Source organism: Xenopus laevis, chromosome 3S (assembly GCF_017654675.1).
Source record: "Xenopus laevis strain J_2021 chromosome 3S, Xenopus_laevis_v10.1, whole genome shotgun sequence".
In the NCBI taxonomy this organism is placed as follows: Eukaryota; Metazoa; Chordata; class Amphibia; order Anura; family Pipidae; genus Xenopus; species Xenopus laevis.
Window position 1 is genome coordinate 128,795,471 of NC_054376.1, and position 23,431 is coordinate 128,818,901.

A 23,431-nucleotide genomic window follows, 5' to 3' on the forward strand; every position below is an offset into this window, starting at 1 on the left:
AGTAATGCATTTATCTATAGAAATAAACGAAGCGGATTTACGTCACATGAATTCTACTGAAGAGAATCTCGGTTACTTGGTTAACACTGGCCGCACAATTTTGCCTTGAGGAAGAAGTGTGATTTTGTCCTTGGATCTTCTCTGGTGCATCAAGTAGATAAACGTGCAAGGAATTCAGATTGTTCTACCTGCTGGAGCTGAACTGGGGAGGAGCAGCTAAAATGACATTAGACAACAGATCTATTAGTAGCAGACATAATTTTATTTGAAGAGCAATAACATCACCCTCTTCGTCATTCCTCCGTTTTCATATCCAACCTTTATACAATTTGCTACATAAAATATTTTTGTATTTTTTTGTATTACCTCCTAAATCTGTCTTGTCGGTTTACAAAAATAACGATTCCGTCCCACGTCATCGAACACCGCGATTGTCACCCTCTGTCCGGCCAAGTTGAAATCACCAGGGAATAAAAGATTATTTGTAAATAAAAGCCACTTTTTAAAGTTTTTGTTTGTTTTTTTTTTTTGGTTCAGTCTCGGCATTGTGAAATTTGGCTTTGCCCGCAGGGAGGCGCCACTAGTTTTGCTCTCACAGAGCGGGTTGAAGTAGGAAAGTTGACGCGTTACTCTAGAAGCTTTCCATGTCCCCTTAGAAGAGAGGCGCTTGGCCCTGCTAAATATTTGAGGCGGGGAACGTCTCTTCTGAGCATGTTAAAGTCCAGTCGTTTCCATAAAAGCTTGTTCACTGCTCGTCCCACATTAACGGAAGTCTGGCTGTGCAACCGCACCCCGACAAACACACACAGCGACAAAGCGCCACAAGGCAACACCCCACACACTTTTTTCCCCCAATTACAAGCGGACCTAGAAGGTGAGGCTGAAAGAGTAAGGTAGGAGAACGCCCCGGAGCCTGGCCGGCAGATTAGACAAACAAACTAAAGGTAAGAAACACGCCACTTAAAGCTGAAGGAGGACAGAGGGCGCCGGTGTAAAACGACTCGGTTCTTCATTTACACCAGGGCCCCCTGATTGTGACTGCTAGTAATTATACAGCTGATAAAGTGCCTTTATATTAAACTCGATTATGGGAATCTTCTTTTTTTTTTTATATCAAAGTGTCAACTGCATTTTATAAGCGCCGTGACCCTATTCGTTCATAGGAATCCGTGAGCGTGCAAATCTGTCATCTCCCATCGGAGGTCCCATGAACCTTCACTCTGCGGCTCATTGTGTGAGACCTAAGTGCCTAGCAGCTTGGTGGGGTTTATCTAAAGAGCTCAGGGAAGGACCTCATTGACCAACCAGAATGCTCGTTGGCACATTCCCTGAGCCCAGGGCAAATCACTGTCCATCTCTTTATCCCCTTTATCCATTGAAAACTGGAGGTGTGCTGGGCTTCTAGTGTTAGAGAACACCTCAATAAATTAGACTGCAGCCAAACTAAAAGCAAACAAGAGGCACTGTAGTCTGGAGTTAAGAAGCATCGGAACAGGGGCAGTTGAAAAAAGAAAAAAAAAGACGAGGGGACTCCAGTGTGTAGGGTATGGGGAGAGCACTCTCTTGCTTCCAGCCTCACAGGCTCTTCTCTCTCACCAGTTCATGATACAGCTGCGATTCAGGGTCATGAAATACACCTGGCTGCTCCCGCCGGAACGCACCGAGGCAAAAAACACCTGAAAAGTAGGAAAACGTAAATAAAGGTGTTACAGGTGCACTACGTTCCTGCGAGACTTCATGCCAATGGTTAGAAGGGGGAATAGAACCACAAGGAGCTCAACGCTGGTCTAGAGGGAAAGCGCATTACAGATACACGGTCATTTCTTACCAATAGCAGATGGAGACTCCAGGATCAACACCCCCCATTTATTTGCACCCCATCAAAGAGCAAACATAATCCCTTTAAATATAAGATACCCAAACAAAAGACTACATTATTGTACTAGATATGGGACCTGTTATCCAGAATGCTTGGGACCCAGGGTTTTCCAGATAACGATCTTTCTGTTTGGATCTTCATACCTTAAGTCTACTAGAAAATCATATAAACATGAACTAAACCCAATAGGCTGGTTTTGCTTCCAATAAGGATTAATTATATCTTAGTTGGGATCAAGTACAAAACTACTGTTTTATTATTACACAGAAAAAGGAAATACTTTTAAAAATGTGGATTATTTGGATAAAATGTAGATCTATGTGAGACGTTTGGAGCTTTCTGGATAACAGGTTTCCAAATAAAGGATCCCATACCTGTACAGGTTTCCAGACAACGGATCCTATAACTGTAGGGCCAACCTTTTTTTTTTTTTTACCGTGAGCCACATTAAAAAATTGTTGGGGAGCAACACAAGCATGAAAAAAATGCTGGAGGTGCCAAATAAGGGCTGTGATTGGCTATTTGGTAGATTGACAGCCTACAGGAGGCTCTGTTTGACAGGACACCTGGTTTTTTATGCAACTAAACTTTCATCCAAACCAGAAGTTAAAAAATAATCACCAGATTTGAGGCCACTGGGAGAAACATACAAGGGGTTGGCCAGCATCATGTTGCTCGTGAGCCAATGGTTGGGGATGACTGCTGTAGGGTTTTCTAGACTGTGGATCCCTTACTTGTAGGGCTTTCTAGACAGTGGATCCCATACTTGTAGGGTTTTCTAGACCATGGATCCCTTACTTGTAGGGTTTTCTAGACCGTGGATCCCTTACTTGTAGGGTTTTCTAGACCGTGGATCCCATACTTGTAGGGTTTTCTAGACCATGGATCCCATACTTGTAGGGTTTTCTAGACCGTGGATCCCATACTTGTAGGGTTTTCTAGACCGTGGATCCCATACTTGTAGGGTTTTCTAGACAGTGGATCCCTTACTTGTAGGGTTTTCTAGACAGTGGATCCCATACTTGTAGGGTTCTGCGTGTCCTTACTTGTAGGGTTTTCTAGACCGTGGATCCCTTACTTGTAGGGTTTTCTAGACCGTGGATCCCTTACTTGTAGGGTTTTCTAGACCGTGGATCCCTTACTTGTAGGGTTTTCTAGACCGTGGATCCCTTACTTGTAGGGTTTTCTAGACCGTGGATCCCTTACTTGTAGGGTTTTCTAGACCGTGGATCCCTTACTTGTAGGGTTTTCTAGACAGTGGATCCCATACTTGTAGGGTTTTCATGAGAGCAGATCCCATACTTGTAGGGTTTCCTAGACAGTGGATCCCATACTTGTAGAGTTTTCTAGACAGCGGATCCCATACTTGTACAGTTTTCTAGAGAACGGATCCCATACTTGTAGGGTTCTATCCCGTTTGATTGGAAACATATTCAGATTCATAAACACAGGTGCATTGTGGTCACGGATATTGAAGACATTCCCATAATGAATGGTCATAGGGGGCAGGAAAGAACGTGCCCTTATGTTTTCTCTTATGAGGTTTCCTGATCACCATTATTTATAGGACAGGTAGGTAGTAGCGCTTTATGGGTGTTGTATCTGAAAACACCCAAAATAAGACATTTGCTCTATTCCAATCACCTTGTCATTTCGCTCACACAGGAACTTCAGCCGCTGAGCTCTCTTGTGCATGAAGACTCCATCCAGGTGTCCCGTCTCCACTGAGCGGATTTCAATGGCCTTTTCTCCCCAGCCCATGATCTGGTTGGAGCAAATATACGCTACACGGGAGGGAGAGAGAGAGTAGGCCGGCAGTTTATACACTTACACTTAAAGGACATGTAAACCCCTCACACAAAAATGTAATCACTGAAGAGCCTCTTTGAAATCTTTAAATACCTGCCACCTGTTAAACAGATAACAGCAAGGCTGCAGCATCCTTTTAATCACTTAGGATTCTTTCTGCTCCTCTAACCCACTCCCCTCAGGAATTTCCTTTGGCTGTTGGCTCATGAGCATGCTCAGTCCTTCTCAGCTACTGGTTCCCATCGAAACTCTGCTCTAGCTGTCTGATCCTATTTTTAAATCCTATCCCCCTCTCCTGAGCTCAGAGTAACCATTACAGTGCTCAATCCAAGCAGGACTTTATTCATTATAGTAAACTCGTTAGCCTGCATTCTTTAATTGTATGAACTTTACATCGCATATTTGTGCTGTTTGCTAATATAAATGCGCTGATGATGTGTTAGAGGGAAAATGGCCGCCGGGTTAAAGCCATTTGTTTTAGGGAAATGTAAGGACGCTGGCAAACGGAGGGGATGTATGTAGTACAAATAATGCAATTTGGGTGGGGGGGGGGGGGAGATGTGCCAATTTATATACATGGTAGAAAATGTAGGCTTTACATGTCCTTTTAGTTTTATCTCAGAAGTGTCCATCACTTACCAACAGAGGTGGGCATCTCTCCCCACTGCAGCACCACGTCCTTAATGATACGGCCGTAGGTGTTCACATAGACTCCCTCATCCTCGTAGCACAGTAACATCTCCATGCCGTCGGTGTTTGGCAGAAAGATGATGGCATGGGGATTAATCTGACTCTGGATCTAAAAAACAAAAGGACAGCAGCTGATTAAGAAGAGGGGATTGAATATATAGTGACTAAAGTACCCCCTCTTGTAAAATATAAGAATACTGTAAGTCACAGAGGAGATTCATTTACACAGGTCATGGAACTCCGAGGTTACTTCTAATAGCCTCGTATTTTACAACAAGGGGAACTTTATTTATTATAATACACAAGGTTTAGTGAGTCATATGACAAAAATTACATCACTACTCACTGTTTATAAATGATGACATCACCAAGAGCAGGTAATAAGGATATAATTTACAGGATATTAATGTCTTTTGTGTATTATATAGTGAATAAAGTACCCCCTCTTGTAAAATATAAGGATATTATGAGTTTCATGACCGTATAAAAGCACAAGGCAGACGGCGGAGTGCTTTTATACAGGTCATGGAACTCCGAGGTAACTTCTTATATTTTCTAAAGTACTTTATTATAATACACAAGTTTCAGTGAGTCACGTGACAGAAATTACATCACTACTCACTGTTTATAACTGATGACATCAGTACTCACCATTTATAAGGATATCATTTACAAGATATTCAAGGCTTTTTTTGTGTATCATATAGGATATATGGTCCACTGGGCAAATAAAAGAATGAAACATTGAACAAGTTCTCGGCTTGACCTGTGCCCAATGGCCTTGCTCTCCTCTCTAGAATGATTCTAAATGATGAGTAAAAAGGGCAAGGGCCTACCACAGCCTGGAGCTCAAGTCACTTACATGGACAGGGATGTAAATATCGTAGTTGTTGCCAGAGTCAACATCTACAGCGTGGAATCCTGATGAAGAACCGTAGATGACCTTAAGCCTTTGGCCTTCCTCCACTGTTAGGTCAACCAGCTGGGGCCGGTGGGGGATATCTGTAAACGACTAGATTGGTTGAGAGAGGACATTAGTAAGACCCCATGATAGAGATACAGTAACAGTGACATGGGCTTGCACAATTTACTGTCCCTTACCTTAAAAGCCATAAACTTGTGGTAGGGTTTAGGGGCCCAGGCGTAAACCTCTACAGAGTTTTTCAGTGCAATCACAAGGAACTTGATGCGCTCGTATTTTACTGAGAGGAGTAAAACAAGGGGCAATTAATTCTGGCCCTGCTCTGTTTTATTCTTCATAGTTATGAGAAAGGTGGCCCTTACCAACTTTGTAATGCACACAGCCGTCCATGTCTCCCACTGTGCTCCAGCCTTGCTTCTTCTCCACCTCAGGATCATTATGGAGGATCTTGTTGCGCAGCCAAGAGAGATAATACACCCGCAGCTTGTTCCTCTTACCTGCGTTTCAAAGAGGGAGCTCATTAGCAAACTAGATGCACCTCATTTCATACAGAGATGCTTTTAACTCCAGTAAATTGACAGAGATGTGAGTAGGGATGCACTGAATGCACTATTTTGGATGCGGCCGAACCCCCAAATCCTTTGCAAAAGATTCTGTCGAATACCGAACCCGAATTTGCATATGCAAATTAGGGATAGGAAGGGGAAAACATTGTTTACTTCCTTGTTTTCTGACATATAATCCCGCGATTTCCCTCCTGCCCCTAATTTGCACATGCAAAATAAGCTTTGGATTTGGTTCAGCTGGGCAGAAGGATTCGGCCGAATACGAATCCACCTGAAAAAGGCCGAATCCCAAATCGAATCCTGGATTCGGTGCATCCTTAGATGTGAGTGACCTGTGAACACTGTAATCTTCTGCTTGGCTACAGGTTGATTTAGCACTTATATCTAGAAGAAGTAAATCTAGAGCAACTGGACTTGCGGAGTAATCATTGAAGACGTTTTACTACTCATCCGAGCAGCTTCTTCAGTTCAACTGACTGGTGTGGGAATTCCTTGGCATTTAAACTCTTCTAATAATCCAATCACAATTGCAACTGTAACTCTTCAGAGAGGTGACAAGTGAAACTCACAGAGGTGTGATTACTGTGTATTCAATTAGTGGAAGAGTTTATATGCCGAGGATTTCCCACACCAGTCAGTTGTACTGAAGAAGCTGCTCGGATGAATAGTGAAACGTCTTCAATGATTACTCAGCAAGTCCAGTTGCTCTAGATTTGCTTCTACTAGAAATACCATGACCTGGATGAATGAAAACCTTCATAGACCTATTTCTAGCCAGTAGTTCTTTGGTTCTGCCAATGAACTGTGATTGGATTAGTGGAAGAGTCTATATGCAGAGGATTTCCCACACCAGTCAGTTGTACTGAAGAAGCTGCTCGGATGAGTAGTGAAACATCTTCAATGATTACTCAGCAAGTGCAGTTGTTTAAGATTTACTTCTACTAGATACCATGACCTGGACGAATGAAGACCTTCATAGACACACTTACCACTTATAGTAATGAGCAAGTTGAGTCCCTCCAGGACGTCCATCTGTTGGAAGCGTCGGCGGGTAATCAGGGTGTATACTTTGCCCTGACCACTGCGGTCCAATAGCATCAGTCCATTTTCTGTGCCGACCAACAGGTTCACCCCTGCGGGAAAGTAAGGAACAAATAAGAGGAAAAAAACAAAACTAAAAGCACTGCCAAGAAGTCTGACTCTTTCCACCCGTCTCACCCCAAAGAGCGGCACAAAGGATTTCTGAGTTGAATCTCTTCTTGTACTTTCTGATCTCTGGCGTATCGCTGTGTGGCCTCGTGTTGGTCGGATTCACATTCACCACAGATCCCTTCCGGGCTTCGTATTTCAGCTGCTCCAGTCGGGCTGGGTCTCCACTCACATAGGACGCTGCAAAAGAACAGGCATGAGAGCGTTATTAACCATATAACAGAGTTAAAACTGCAAAAACAAAAGTGAACCCTCAGAATTTTTTCTTTATCACAGTTCCTCCACTGGATCATCAAATAAAGATACAATTATAGATCAGCGCAACAGGCTACGGAAAAAACAGGGCCCAGTGCAATATTGTTAATATTCAGTGCCGCCACCAAATTGTTACAGCACTAATCTGTGTGTGTCTTGAACCATAGAAAGTCCATGCACAGATTTTTCTTGTGTGTTCTAAAGTGCTACATCCCAAAAATAAAATGATAACGGAGCCAAACTTCAAAAGGTGAAATGAATTAAAATAAGGTGCAATGGTGTTTTCTTCAATCAATAAAACTCAGCATGTGGCTTTTCCACAAGATTCCCGATTCCCGATTTCAAAACAGCATATCGATATCAACTCCAGGGTATTCGCTATTGCACTTTAGAACACACAAGAAAAATCCGTGCATAGACTTTCTATGGTTCAAGACACACACAGATTAGTGTTGTAACACTTTTGTACTGAATAATAACAATATCGCACTAGGTTCTGTTATTTGTTTTTTTTTCCCATAGCCTGTGGTGCTGATCTATAATTGTATCTTGATGAAAGCGGTACGGATGCCTGAAGCTGTAAAGGATAAGTAAACCTTTAAAATAAGTGAATGTAACATTGATGAGGGGGATATTTTAAGCATTTTTTCAATGTAGATTCATTATTTATTTTCTTTTGATTCCAAGATATTAAAGGACCAGTAACATCAATTTTTTTTTTTACAAAATTCGTTAGTATACATCGAAAAAAAACACCAACACAAATTAAACTTTAAAATAGCAAAGCCTTTATTAAGAAATAAACTTACTGAAACTCCACTTCCGGTCCTCTTCAGAAAAGGCGACACGGCAACCATCCATCCTGCGGCGCTTGATTTCTTCTCCTGGCTATTGTAGTGACAGCATGTGAAGGAGTCCGATTTACAACTTTGCCGGCCGAATTGGTGCTTTTTGACTCAATGGATGCGCTGCCCTCCTCTCCTTTGCTACACATCATGCGGACTCGGGCAGGCGAATCGCTTCTCCCCGGTGTGGGTTTGCAGGATCCTCTGCAACTCGTCCCAGTGTGTGAATCTGTTGCCCGCAGAAAAGCCAGTTGCAGACAAGGGTCGCTTCCCGGTGTAGCAGCGCAGGTGCACTTTTAGATGCGACTGAAGTGTCCCAGTCCTGCTGCACTGTAGTCCGTGCCAGTTGGGAGTGGAGGAAGCCCTGCAGAGCACCGGTGTAGAAGAAGCCGGCTCCAGTCAGTTCCTCAGGGCTCCCGTGGCCAGGTGTGGAAGGAGCCCAGACGGACCTGTTGCACAGACATCTCGGGGTACACTGGCTCGCTGGTGCAGTCCGGTTCTTCCCTAGAAAGCTGCCCCAATACCTGTCCATACCTGTGGCCTGGTGCCCCATTGCTGTTGGAGGAAAGAACTTGCGGTGTCCGGACTGTCCCCCGGCTACCAGCTCCTCCGGATCCCCCCACAGAAGAAACACTGAACTTTGTCCCTGGGCCCCAGGTAATAGAACCCTGAACGGGCCAGTTCCACAGGGGAGTGGTGGGGGCAAGAGTGGGGCCAAGCCCTAAAAGTCCGCTGTCTCGCTCCTCATGCTGGGACACACCATCCCCGGCGCCCCCCATCCGCTCAGCGGCTGCTCCCTATAGCCAGCCATTCTCAGCGTTTTTTGGGTGTCCCAGCAGCCTTGGGATACGGACTATAGTGCAGCAGGACTGGGACACTTCAGTCGCATCTTAAAGTGCACCTGCGCTGCTACACCGGGAAGCGACCCTTGTCTGCAACTGGCTTTTCTGCGGGCAACAGATTCACACACTGGGACGAGCTGCAGAGGATCCTGCAAACCCACACCGGGGAGAAGCGATTCGCCTGCCCGAGTCCGCATGATGTGTAGCAAAGGAGAGGAGGGCAGCGCGTCCATTGAGTCACCGAAAGTTGCCAAATAAAGGACCATTCAAAAGCACCAGTTCGACCAGCAAAGCTGTAAATCAGACTCCTTCACATGCTGTCACTGCAATAGCCAGGAGAAGAAATCAAGCGCCGTAGGATGGATGGTCGCCGTGTCACCTTTTCTGAAGAGGACCGGAAGTGGAGTTTCGGTAAGTTATTTCTTAATAAAGGCTTTGCTATTTTAAAGTTTAATTTGTGTTGGTGTTGGTGTTTTTTTTCGATGTATACTAACGAATTTTGTAAAAAAAAATTTTGATGTTACTGGTCCTTTAAGGGATACATGTACTGTTAATAGGAATGAATTGTGTTACAACAGCGCCACCTGCTGGTCAGTTTCCCACCAGTCTGACCAGCAAGTAGTCAAGGAAGTTGTCAGGAGAAAGAAAGAGGCTGATGTTCTTCTGCTTAGGAATAAAATTAGAAACAACTGATTACCTGCTACGGGAATCGTGTCTCCTCCTCCCCCCGATGACTGATACAGTCCCAGGTCTACAAACATTGTAAATGAGGTTTTGGGAGGTGCTTTCACCAAACCACGAGACTGGTACTGGGTAAAAGGAAGAGAAGAGAACTTGTTACTCAGACAGCGACCCTCTTGCTTCTGTAAGTCACCGGTTTGACTGTGTTTTATAAGAGTATATCAGTGCTGCCAATCAATCAGCCTGGTATATACAAACCTATGACTAACTGCCAACAAGGCACAAAACGTGTAAGGCTCTTTTTAGATTTGTTTCGCTTAAATAAATACTTTTTAACTGGATTCACTACTGCAGTGTGCTCCTATTTTGTGCCAGCCTATCACTACGGATTAACATGTGGTTTGCCTCCCTGAGCTGAAGGTCTGGGGCTTGAGAACCTAGACCCCCCCCCCCCATCATATTTGGTGAGTTAACCCCTACTCTTACCATGCTCAACATTGAATGTTTCAGTATATACAAATCCTGTTAACTAGAGATGCACCGAATTCAGGATTCAGCCTTTTTCAACAGGATTGGGCCGAATCCTTGTGCATGGCCGAACCAAATCCGAATCCTAATTTGCATATGTAAATTAGGTGTGGGAAGGGAAATCACGTGACTTTTTGGTCACAAAACAAGGAAGTAAAAACCATTTTTCAAACCTTTTCTGTTCCAGCTGCTAATTTGCATATGCAAATTAGGATTCGGTTTGGTATTCGGCCAAATCTTTCATTAGGGATTCGGCCGAATCCCAAAAAGTGGATTTGATCCATCCCTACTGTAACTACTGGCCACTTCTTGATGCTTATGGTGTAAAGTTGATCCCATTGTATTAGTGTTCCCCCCTTACATCTGAGCCGTTGCCCTCCTTGCTGGGAGACGTGCCCTTGGGCTCGGTGGGTGAATGGCTCGGTTGCACCACATCAGGCAGGTTGGTATATCCATTACTGTCAGCATGAAGCAGATTACGCTCCTCCTCCGGCGTCTACAAAGGAAAGGAGCTACCATTATCTTAGCAGGCCATTAATTAACAAACCCCTTAACACACACACAATGGTCATTGCACGAAATGAATCAGCGGCAATTAAAGGGGTTGTTCACCTTTAAATTAAAGTATGACGTAGAGAGTGATATTCTGAGACAATTTGCAATTGGTTTTCATTTTTTATTATTTGTGGTTTTTGACTTATTTAGCTTTTTATTCAGCAGCTCTCCCGTTTGCAATTTCAGTAATCTGGTTGCTAGGATCCAAATTATCCTATCAACCATGCACTGATATGAATAAGAGACTGGAATATGAATAAGAGAGGCCTGAATAGAAAGTAGCAAAAACAATACAATTGTAGCCTTACAGAGCATTTGTTTTTTAGATGGGGTCAGTGACCCCCCATTTGAAAGCTGGAAATAATCAGAAGACGGAGGCAAATAATTGACTATAAGAAATGAATAATAAAGACCAATTGAAAAGTTGCTTCGAAATGGCCATTCTATAACATACTAAAAGTTATTTTAAAGGTGAACCATCCCTTTAACCTGTCCCACCTCCTAATTGTGAAATGGATTAAATCCGTGTCTCTTCCTACAGGGAACACAAAGGGAAGGGGGGAATCCGTGTGACCCAGAGGGGGATTTCAGGCGTACAAGTCTCATACACAGGCACAACAAATAACATCTCACTCTCTGAACAACCATGGTGCCGTCTCCATAGGAACTGTCAGATGTGCTCCCCATCATCTCCTCCACATCATGTACCACCATAGTACTGACGCTGTCTGTATCCGCATCTCGACCACTCCTGCTGTAAGAGAAACACTGATCAGTGACATGAACATTATACCCTCTCCCCCCCCAAGCAATACAGGTAAGAGAGTCATCACCCTGACTAACATATTATATCAGATATCATTATACCTGGCTCCTGAACTGTCCCTGTTGGGCTCCTGCCTCTCAGCATCGCCCTCTTCTTCCTCTTCATCACTACTGTCCAGTTCATCGCTGGAGGAAGAGTAGTCCAAGGCTTTCTTGGGAGGTTTCGGCACATCTTCAGGCCGGTCCTTCACCAGTAGGTGATCCTATTAAAGAAAAAAAAGGGAGAAAAAAGGCAAATTGAGGTGTTGGAAAAGGGGCAGAGGAAAGCTAAATGCAAAGCAGAAGCAGAGGAAAAACAAAAGGAAGAGAAGTAATAAAAAGGAGCAGACAGAAAAAACACAATAAAAAAAAAGAACAAAATCAAGAAAGGATAGAAAATAAAAACTATGTTGACGGATACACCAATGTCATACATACATTGAGCCTACAGCAACACCAGGTACCCCTTAAGTCTCCGTGCACCCTACAGTTACTCTCTGCCACATTGTGTTGCAGCAGCATCGTGCCCACCCAATATGTTCCCCCAAGTCCGTTCCAAGTGCATGAAGAGTATAACACGGAGACGGAGCAGAGAGTTGTCATTGACATGCAAGTGTTCGAGCGGGAACTAACCTCTCCTATGGCTCTCTTATAGCTCTGACAGCAGCAGATAGAAGGAGAGAAAAGGAAAGGTAAGTGGATTGAGCACAAGGAAAAGAAATCAGGTTGGAGGACAGGAGAACAGCGTCAGGATAATGAAAAGAAACATGGATACAGTACATGAGATCAAAGCCTCAGCAAACTGGCGGAAACAAGTCAAGTGCCAGTGCTTCCCAAGTCACATGAGTGATAGGACTTTCCTAATTCAGGGCAACTTAAGAGAGAGGAGAAGATGCCCCTATATGTGAGGAAGAACATCCCATCTCTTCATGAGACTAAATTACTGAACTACTCCAATGACTGCGCTTGTAAATAAACCCTCGTATCTTACCTACTTCGACTTCATACCCGCACAATATGGCTTCTGCCCAAAACATTTAACACAAAAGTGGCCAACAACCTTCTTGGTGTGAAATTATGTTCATTAAATGATATTATTTATTTCTAATTTACTAGTAGAGTCATAGAAGCCAAATAATAGCAGTGTGGGGTTCAATAAGTGAGCTCATTCGTTCTGGGAATTAACAGGAGTCAATTGGGGCCTTTATTTAAGGAATGAGCAAATGTTGTGCTGCTGGTTATACTGCATCTCTCTCTGAAACCTCACTCAATTGGCTCCTTCCACTCATTGTTCAGAAGAACAGCCGACTTTGATTCAAACGTTGATTGGAGAGGGGAAACAGAAAAAAGTGCAGAAAATGAGAGGCTGCTCAGCTAAAATGATCTCAAATGCTTTATAGGGCATGTAAAGGCAAAAAAATATACTTTAATTCAAAAATGTGTACCGTTTTTATAAGAAACCTGACTGTATGCAGTGAAATTCTCCCTTCATTTACTGCTGTGGATAGGAATTGTCAGACGGTCCCTAACTGCTCTGCAGGGAAACAATCATACTTATGTACAGCAGGGGGAGCCCCCACCTTACTTCCCAGCCATGCAGAACTCAAGCAGCTTTGTTTGTTTCCCTGTAGAGCAGTCGGCGACTGTGTACAGATTTGTATTGGATTTTATTTTTGCCTTTACATCCCCTTTACTGTTTCCAACTCCAGCTGCAGGGACAAAGATCATGGAGCCAGATTTAAACAGATAAACTGGGATTCTATTTGGAGGATTATTTTGCTGCAGCCACTGGTTCTGCAGAGTTGGAGAAAGTTTGTATTAAACAATACAAAAACTATAAAATCCACATTAGATTACATGACAACACAGGACCCAGTGCAGTCTGTATATTCTGATTATTAATCAGTCTTGTTGTATCGGCTTCTGGCAGATATTATTTGACTTGTGCTGTTTTGATCATTTATGACGATCCCTAAGCAGCCCAGATCACACTGAGCATGTGCACAGTCTTGGTCTTGCAAAGACGTATAACAAAGTTACAAGATGGTGACCCCTGTGGCCAACTTTGAAAGCATAAATCATTTGTTTGATTAGGCTTGTGGTGCAGTAAGTTCATGTTTATAATATATATCCAGAGTTTGGGAATCCACACACTGTAGGCATTTTTATTGTTCGTCCACACGACATGTTTCGGGCACCAAGGCCCTTTTTCAAGTGTGTAAAACGAGTGTATAATAGACAATTTTATAACACCACACTGAAAACTAATAGAGTCAGTCCTGTTTGTTATTAAAATAGAGATGTAATGTTGCTTTTAACGTTTGTAACCTTTTGTATACTTTTTTTACCTAGTGATAACTCTCACGATGGTCATTAATTTGCACTTCACAATTGGACTATGAACATTACTCATCACAGATGAATTATATCTTAACAGACTTTAAAAAAAAAGATTTTTAAGCCCTTAACAAGGACTAAAGAGTTAATTGGCTTCACCAGGAATTTGGTGGATGGCGTTTTCGTTGTGGTGTTATAAAATTGTTTGTTATACACTCATTTTACACACTTGAAAAAGGGCCTTGGTGCCCGAAACATGTCGTGTGGACGAACAATAAAAATGTAACTTGCAGTTATTCTGCCTACAGTGTGTGATTCCCAAACTCTGGATATATATTGTTAATACAAGGAGGAGGCCAGGGACAGAGCCTCCAGGGAACCACTACAACGGACTACTAAAAAGTACGGCTAATGTGTGTAAATCTATTATTGGAAGTTCATGTTTATGTTTAGTATACAAAATAAAGCATTTGTCGCCTTATTCTGTCTTAGACTTTACTTCCCCTTTAAAATGGCACCAAAACCTGAAAGCTCTGGAGGGAAAAAAAAGACCATTGGAATGGATAGAAGAAAATCCAAAATGGCAAAGACTCACAAGCATCATGATATAGGGGTGTTTCTCATACTCTGGTGTTGGGCCTATTTATCACTTTATACCAGGGACCATGGATCAGTTTCAATCCAAACACTTGTCATGTTGCCTTATGCCCAAGAGCAAATGTCCTTGAAATAGGGTTCAACAAGACAACGAGCCAAACACACCAGTAACTGAGCAACATCTTGGTTCCACACCAACAAGATTGACGTGAAGGCCCCCCAATCCAATAGAAAACGTGTTTATATGTGGTAAATGTAGGAGATATTATAAAGTAGGAAATCATCTAATCATAAACTCACTGCTGGGCGCCCAGGCCGCGATCGATGCTCTTCTCCTGGGGTTTTGCTCCCTGGAGGACTAATCGAGGATTCCTCCAGCTTGTGGGGGGCTGTAAAGAAAAACATGTGGCTTGAAAAAATAACTTTATAAGCTTTTATGTTCAACAATTTTGTTTTGGGGGTATGTAAGTGGCACATGTAGAGAGTGTCCAGCCTCTTACAACAGCATACATTGGGAAAAAGGGTTCAATTAACAATAGGCAAGTATTTGTATGCATGTTGGCTAGTGACATACCTATGCGATTCCTCTCCAGAGAGCCAGCCTGTGGCAAGTTAGGGTGCGGGGACTGTAGCAAAGAGTCTCCTCTCTCCCAGCCACTCTCTGCTCTTCGCAAATCTGGGTTACTGGAGAGAAAAAAAAAAAACCAGACAACGATCAGTAGACCATTGGAGCAATCTTCTGATACAAGTCCCACACATGAGAATGGGGCCAATACAAAATACCATTGGAGCAATCTTCTGATACAAGTCCCACACATGAGCATGGGGCCAATACAGAAAACCATTGGAGCAATCTTCTGATACAAGTCCCACACATGAGCATGGGACCAATACAGAAAACCATTGGAGCAATCTTCTGATACAAGTCCCACACATGAGGATGGGGCAAATACAGAAGACCGTTGGAGCAATCTTCTGATACAAGTCCCACACATGAGCATGGGGCCAATACAGAAGACCATTGGAGCAATCTTCTGATAAAAGTCCCACATACGAGCATGGGGCCAATACAGAAGACCATTGGAGCAATCTTCTGATACAAGTCCCACACATGAGCATGGGGCCAATACAGAAGACAATTGGAGCAATCTTCTGATACAAGTCCCACACATGAGCATGGGGCCAATATAGAAGACCATTGGAGCAATCTTCTGATAAAAGTCCCTCACACGAGCATGGGGCCAATAAAGAAAACCATTGGAGCAATCTTCTGATAAAAGTCCCACACATGAGCATGGGGCCAATACAGAAGACCATTGGAGCAATCTTCTGATACAAGTCCCACACATGAGCATGGGGCCAATACAGAAGACCATTGGAGCAATCTTCTGATACAAGTCCCACACATGAGCATGGAGGCCAATACAGCAAGCAACAAAACCCTGAAATCACTTGTAATGAAATATTGAGAGTGTATATGCAACTCACTGAAATGCATCTAAAGCCCCTAATGCATCTCATTATTAGGCTCATGTAGCAAGGGATTCCCTCCTATGTGCCCAACGATCGAATTGTCTGGAAAAACTTGCAATTATGGTTACCTGGCTCTCACGGCCTGCACTGGCCGGCTCCCTCCTGAACCACTTGTATTCAGTGCTGTGGCTATTGACGTTGTTCTCTGGGGAACCTGAATAGGTGGGAAAAAGGCAAAGAGACTGACTTAGTAGGGCTCAAAAGAAAGAAAGAATGGTAAGGAGAAAAGGCAGAGAGAGAAGGGGACATAAGGTAGGAAGAAGTTGGGAGTGGAAGGAGAGGGATCAGGGAGTAGTGTCTAAGTGTTTAAGGCAGGCAATAGGAAGTATGGAGTAAACAAGTGTAAGACAGAAGAATGAGTTGATGGGAAAGGATATGGAGGTCAGTGAGCAGAAGACAAAGTGATTGATGTGACAAGACAGAGACTGAATGTCTAAGTCATGAGTAATGGATGGTTACACAGAAGGGAAAGTCTCACACAAGCAATTTAGAAAATCGCACACCCTCAAAGAAATCAGCCCGGTGCACAATATCAGAGGATCAGCAACCTCACAATTGGAGACAGAAGAAGGATATCGGCACACGAGGCAATTAGCGTTGCAGGGAACAACCTGCTCGTTTATTATGCGGTGATGCAACGTTTCGGGGACACTCCGCTTTGCTTGACAAAAGGGAGTGTCCCAGGAACGTTGCATCACCGCATAATAAACGAGCAGGTAGTTCCCTACAACGCTGATTGCCTCGTGTGCCGATGTCCTTCTTCTATACACAGAAGGGAAAGCAACGGAGAATTCAGCAACAGAGAAGAAGACAAAGAAGGAATGATGGGTATTGTAAACTCTGGTATTCTATAAAGGTCAGTCCTCACGGTGTTCATGAATATTATTGACTTGCCATTTGCACAAAGAATTACAAGACGAAGCCAACTTGCCCCGCAGTGGGGGGTTGCAGTTGAACACCAGCTTGAAGGCCACACGGTCTTCATACAGGCACAGACAACAACATCCCCCAAATGATATGATCCCAAGATCGTTATTTCCATGGATAGTTCAGGTGTGCAGGTGCTCACAAACTGATATGGTGAAACACCTCCATCCTCCCCCTCGCGTTTAGGGTGAAGGAAATTCCCCAATATATGTGTGTGTGTGTGTGTTAGTAAGGGTGTAGAAAGCTCTCAGGACAACAAGAAGTAGTAGCAGTACAATGATGAGCAGAGACCAGCCCAATCCAGAGAAGGAATCTGAAGGAAGCAACTGCAGTCACCAAGAGAAGTTATTGAGAGTCAAGAGAAGGAGAAGAAAGAGTTTGCTCAGGCAGAAGATCTAGCGCCACACCCTGGTTACCTTGGGAGGGTGCACCTCGGGCTCCAGTTTCACCCAGGGTCCCCTCTCTAGACGAGAAGAGGGTGGCACCCCTTCATCAGGGGATGGGTCAGAGCTCTGGCGGGAATGGTGATTCCGGTTGGCAGGAAGGGGAACAGGAGCATGACGGACAGGGGGTGCCAGCGGGTCCTGCAAGGAGTTGGGTCGGGGAGTTGGCCTGAGTGCTGCACGGTTCTGAGGAGTAATGCGAAGTGGCTGATGGAGGATGCAAAGGGATGAAGGGATGGAATGATGAGTAACTGCCCCAATTTCTACCAGTACATTCTTGCCATTACACCTTGATGTACCTGGATACCAATCACTCAAACCAACATCAGCTCTTGCTTGGAAATTTCCCACCCCAAAATATCATTTCTTTGTCTCGTAACAATAGCAAGGAGGTTAGGAACGAAAAAAATTGTCTTCCCCAAATGACATTAGGGCAGATTTGACACAATGTGAGATTAGAACTCACCACAATCAAACTCACTCACTCCATTGATAAATAGGATTCTAAAAATCCCGTAGGAATGAATAGAAAGTGAGTGAGTTTTATTGTGGGGAGTTCTAATCTTACATTGAGATAAATCTGCCCCTATACTGCCCAGTCACTGAAACTTACAGGGGGACAAGAATCAAGAGATGAAATGGAGACACTGGAGGGATGAGAAAGGTCAGAGCAGATTGGGGAGATGAGATTAAGGAGGCTGCAGTCCTGTGTCATTATCATTGTCTTCCCATGGTTATATTCTGTCATTATACACACTCTCTTCATTCACTGGAACTCATTAATAATGTTACATGTTGTGATCCTGACCTTTCCTGCACCTCAGGGGTCTTTCCTTGTAAACGAGACTGAACATTTTCTAACACTGAAGTTTTATCTGTAAAGGTCCTGTTATACAGATAGCTAGAATCTCAGCTGCCATAAAGCAGGACAGGACTGCTGCTTACAATGGGGATCAGATAGGATCTGTGCAGTCACTGGGACAGAATGTTCTGTTATACAGATAGCTAGAATCTCAGCTGCCATAAAGCAGGGCAGGACTGTTGCTTACAATGGGGATCAGATAGGATCTGTGCAGCCACTGGGACAGAATGTTCTGTTATACAGATAGCTAGAATCTCAGCTGCCATAAAGCAGGGCAGGACTGTTGCTTACAATGGGGATCAGATAGGATCTGTGCAGCCACTGGGACAGAATGTTCTGTTATACAGATAGCTAGAATCTCAGCTGCCATAAAGCAGGACAGGACTGCTGCTTACAATGGGGATCAGATAGGATCTGTGCAGCCACTGGGACAGAATGTTCTGTTATACAGATAGCTAGAATCTCAGCTGCCATAAAGCAGGGCAGGACTGTTGCTTACAATGGGGATCAGATAGGATCTGTGCAGCCACTGGGACAGAATGTTCTGTTATACAGATAGCTAGAATCTCAGCTGCCATAAAGCAGGACAGGACTGCTGCTTACAATGGGGATCAGATAGGATCTGTGCAGCCACTGGGACAGAATGTTCTGTTATACAGATAGCTAGAATCTCAGCTGCCATAAAGCAGGACAGGACTGCTGCTTACAATGGGGATCACATAGGATCTGTGCAGCCACTGGGACAGAATGTTCTGTTATACAGATAGAATCTCAGCTGCCATAAAGCAGGACAGGACTGCTGCTTACAATGGGGATCAGATAGGATCTGTGCAGCCACTGGGACAGAATGTTCTGTTATACAGATAGCTAGAATCTCAGCTGCCATAAAGCAGGGCAGGACTGTTGCTTACAATGGGGATCAGATAGGATCTGTGCAGCCACTGGGACAGAATGTTCTGTTATACAGATAGCTAGAATCTCAGCTGCCATAAAGCAGGACAGGACTGCTGCTTACAATGGGGATCAGATAGGATCTGTGCAGCCACTGGGACAGAATGTTCTGTTATACAGATAGCTAGAATCTCAGCTGCCATAAAGCAGGACAGGACTGCTGCTTACAATGGGGATCATATAGGATCTGTGCAGCCACTGGGACAGAATGTTCTGTTATACAGATAGCTAGAATCTCAGCTGCCATAAAGCAGGACAGGACTGCTGCTTACAATGGGGATCAGATAGGATCTGTGCAGCCACTGGGACAGAATGTTCTGTTATACAGATAGCTAGAATCTCAGCTGCCATAAAGCAGGACAGGACTGCTGCTTACAATGGGGATCAGATAGGATCTGTGCAGCCACTGGGACAGAATGTTCTGTTATACAGATAGCTAGAATCTCAGCTGCCATAAAGCAGGGCAGGACTGTTGCTTACAATGGGGATCAGATAGGATCTGTGCAGCCACTGGGACAGAATGTTCTGTTATACAGATAGCTAGAATCTCAGCTGCCATAAAGCAGGACAGGACTGCTGCTTACAATGGGGATCACATAGGATCTGTGCAGCCACTGGGACAGAATGTTCTGTTATACAGATAGAATCTCAGCTGCCATAAAGCAGGACAGGACTGCTGCTTACAATGGGGATCAGATAGGATCTGTGCAGCCACTGGGACAGAATGTTCTGTTATACAGATAGCTAGAATCTCAGCTGCCATAAAGCAGGACAGGACTGCTGCTTACAATGGGGATCAGATAGGATCTGTGCAGCCACTGGGACAAAATGCTCTGTTATACAGATAGCTAGAATCTCAGCTGCCATAAAGCAGGGCAGGACTGCTGCTTACAATGGGGATCAGATAGGATCTGTGCAGCCACTGGGACAGAATGCTCTGTATCTCAACTGCCATAAAGCATGACAGGACAGCTACTTGCCCTCTCTTTGGATCTTTGCTTAGAAATGCAGCTATACAAATATTACCTTGTGCTCCTGTATCTCTGGAGGCCGCTGTGAGGGTGGTGTTTGTGATGGGTTCCCAGCAGACTCCACCGAGCTTAGTTTAGATAGTGGGGAACTCTGCTTGTTGAGCCTCGAACGCTCCTCTACCTGGAAAAAAAGCAAAGAGAGGCTGCCATGAATGTGTGTTGTGAGGATTCATCTGAAATCAATACACTGGTTATCAGTTCATTCAATAACATATAGAGCTAGAGCTTGCTATTCTGCACCAGAATGATGGAGTTCAGGCTGAAAACAGAATAGCAAGTACGGTTGTGGTGGAAAGCTTGAAATCAAGGCTTCTATAGCTGCACAATCATTATGCAAAGAGAAACTGCTCACTATTATCATCTGATGATTTGGAATTTCAGTACCAAAAACAAGCCCTAAAGGTACATCAGCTTCTATAAGCCAAGCAGCATTTATTGACGCATATGCAATTCAAACAGCTTTGTTTGGTCAGCAAGGGGCACCCCAAAAAGCTCTATGTGGCTGCAGTGAATGATATAGCTGTCCTTTGCACTGATCTAGTCTGGCTCCCTTGGATTCGGTTTTGGGCAGTGGGGAAAGATAATCACAGGCAAGAGGGATTTGCAGTTTCCTTAACCTCCGGACAGGAAACTCACAGAGGTGTGATTCTATCACAATAACTACACATATTCACACCTCTGTGAGTTTCAGGTGTCTCCTCTCTGAAGAGTTAAGGTGGCCATACATGAAGAGATCAGCTCGTTTGGCGATGTCGCGAAACGAGCGGATCTCCCTCCGATATGCCCACCTTGAGGTGGGCAATATCGGGCCGATCCGATCGTGGGCCCTAGGGCCCAACGATCGGATCCTAGCGAACGCAAAAGGGCGGTCGGATCGCGGGACCGTATCAACGAACAGATGCGGCTGCGATCCGACGGGATTTTTAATCCCATCCGATCGAGATCTGGCCGACTTTCGGGGAAGCCTGTCGGGGGCCCCCATACACGGGCCAATAAGCTGCCGATCGGTCTTTTCGGCAGCTTTAATTGGCCCATGTATGGCCACCTTTACAATGTGCCATTGTGATTGGATTAGTAGAAGAGTTTATATGCAGAGGATTTCCCACACCAGTCAGTTGTACTGAAGAAGCTGCTCGGATGAGTAGTGAAACGTCTTCATTGATCACTCAGCAAGTCCAGTTGTTTTACAGTGACTTACCGATATATTAGATATACCATGACCTGGATGAATAAAAATCATTAAAGTCATATATCTGTGCTCACCTCTCTAGCCCAGGCCGGTTTCTCGCTGGGGTTCATAACCCCCCGGTTGTAATGGTAAAGAGGCTTCTTTTCCTGCTGCTGCTGCTGCTGAAGGGACTTGAGATAAGCATGTTCTTGCTGAAGCTGTCTCTGCAGGCGCTCCGACTGTCTCTGCTCCTCCAGCTGCTTCCGCTTGTACTCCTGCATAAGCAAGACTTGTTTTATATAGATATCCAACCTGCCTGCCATGTAATAACTACCAGGACAAGGTAACCCAGTATCACTCGTGTATTATAAGGGATAATGTACCCCCTACTGTAAATGATAAGGATATTAGAAGTCACTGAGGGGTTGTTCTGTGACCATATAAAGACACAAGGCTGCAGGCTGAGTTATACAGGGAACTCTGAGTATCACTCGTGTATTATAAGGGATAATGTACCCCCTACTGTAAATGATAAGGATATTAGAAGTCACTGAGGGGTTGTTCTGTGACCATATAAAGGCACAAGGCTGCAGGCTGAGTTATACAGGGAACTCTGAGTATCACTCATGTATTATAAGGGATAATGTACCCCCTACTGTAAATGATAAGGATATTAGAAGTCACTGAGGGGTTGTTCTGTGACCATATAAAGGCACAAGGCTGCAGGCTGAGTTATACAGGGAACTGTGAGTATCACTCATGTATTATAAGGGATAATGTAGCCCCTACTGTAAATGATAAGGATATTAGAAGTCACTGAGGGATTGTTCTGTGACCATATAAAGACACAAGGCTGCAGGCTGAGTTATACAGGGAACTCTTGAGTATCACTCATGTATTATAAGGGATAATGTACCCCCTACTGTAAATGATAAGGATATTAGAAGTCACTGAGGGGTTGTTCTGTGACCATATAAAGGCACAAGGCTGCAGGCTGAGTTATACAGGGAACTGTGAGTATCACTCATGTATTATAAGGGATAATGTACCCCCTACTGTATTTCACAAGGATCTGTCCTATGTCTCTGCTAAGCAGGGCACTGATATCCTACTAAGGCTCCTATGTGGCTTCTATACAGACAGACAGCAGTATCTTTATGATAATTTCTATGCCCTTTGTGTGCCTCAATATTTCGGTTGCAGGGATCAGTCATTGTGAAGTGTGATAATGAAGGTGCTCAGGACATAAAGGTAACACATGACAAGGGTGTAGACTTGGAAACAAGACAGATGTGAGAAATCCTAAATAACAGTTATTATAAAACGAGGGAAAAGACAAGAGGGTCTCAGAGGAGGAGGAGGAGACTCCTGTACGTTTGCGTGCTGCTCTCATCCAATCAAAGGCCCAGTTGAACCCCATATAATGTCACAGGGTCTGTGAATAACTATTGTTACTATTACTATCGTTGGACAGTTCCCTCTTATAGGGATGGTGAGAGGTTGTGTTACTGTGTGGCCCTTAGTTGACTGTATTATGTGCAATGAATGGTGGGAGATCAAGCTGTGTAACATGCCATGGTGTAGTACAGAAATAAATTGCACATGGAGGCAATGAGGCAGCTGGAGGGAAGCAAATGCAGTGGCACATTATGGAGGTACAAGAGGATTACCAGTAATAGTGCCTGCTCCTGTAGAAGCTGCTGCTGAAGGATTTCTAACTGTCTCTGTTCTTCCTCTAACTTGTGCCTGATATATTCCTAGAGAAGGAAGGAGAGATACAGAGAAAGCAAAGAGGAGTGCAGCAGTAAAAACAGGGAGAATCACAGAAATCTTACCGATGGAAAGGGCAGATTTGTGTAATGATGAGGAACCTACTAACTGGGTATATAGGTCTGTCCTTGCATCTCAACTGAGACAATCTGCCTGCCATGTCCCTACCAAGTCACTTAAAGGGGTTGTTCACCTTTAAATTAACTTTTAGTATGACGTAGAGAGGG

General features: G+C 44.1%; 1 protein-coding gene across 13 annotated transcripts in view; it reads right to left on the minus strand.

The window, feature by feature from the left end:
- Nucleotides 1–241: 241 nt before the first annotated feature.
- Nucleotides 242–23,431, minus strand: part of LOC108703545 (misshapen-like kinase 1) — a 77,109-nt gene continuing 53,919 nt past the window's right edge. For 2 of the 13 annotated variants that reach the window (XM_041588966.1, XM_041588964.1), the window contains exons 14-33: nucleotides 23,105–23,191; nucleotides 21,530–21,709; nucleotides 20,262–20,387; nucleotides 17,396–17,629; nucleotides 16,121–16,206; nucleotides 15,094–15,203; nucleotides 14,820–14,908; nucleotides 12,219–12,242; nucleotides 11,649–11,809; nucleotides 11,415–11,535; nucleotides 10,588–10,722; nucleotides 9,715–9,826; nucleotides 7,085–7,255; nucleotides 6,856–6,999; nucleotides 5,663–5,797; nucleotides 5,480–5,580; nucleotides 5,241–5,390; nucleotides 4,328–4,487; nucleotides 3,524–3,663; nucleotides 242–1,676 (exon numbers count right to left, since the gene is read on the minus strand). In XM_041588966.1, the coding sequence (XP_041444900.1) occupies nucleotides 1,593–1,676; nucleotides 3,524–3,663; nucleotides 4,328–4,487; nucleotides 5,241–5,390; nucleotides 5,480–5,580; nucleotides 5,663–5,797; nucleotides 6,856–6,999; nucleotides 7,085–7,255; nucleotides 9,715–9,826; nucleotides 10,588–10,722; nucleotides 11,415–11,535; nucleotides 11,649–11,809; nucleotides 12,219–12,242; nucleotides 14,820–14,908; nucleotides 15,094–15,203; nucleotides 16,121–16,206; nucleotides 17,396–17,629; nucleotides 20,262–20,387; nucleotides 21,530–21,709; nucleotides 23,105–23,191 (2,550 nt within the window). In that variant the 3' untranslated portion in view covers nucleotides 242–1,592. The remainder of the gene's footprint in view (nucleotides 1,677–3,523; nucleotides 3,664–4,327; nucleotides 4,488–5,240; nucleotides 5,391–5,479; nucleotides 5,581–5,662; nucleotides 5,798–6,855; nucleotides 7,000–7,084; nucleotides 7,256–9,714; nucleotides 9,827–10,587; nucleotides 10,723–11,414; nucleotides 11,536–11,648; nucleotides 11,810–12,218; nucleotides 12,243–14,819; nucleotides 14,909–15,093; nucleotides 15,204–16,120; nucleotides 16,207–17,395; nucleotides 17,630–20,261; nucleotides 20,388–21,529; nucleotides 21,710–23,104; nucleotides 23,192–23,431) is intronic. The other 11 variants (XM_041588968.1, XM_041588967.1, XM_041588965.1 and 8 more) reach the window with 11 other exon arrangements.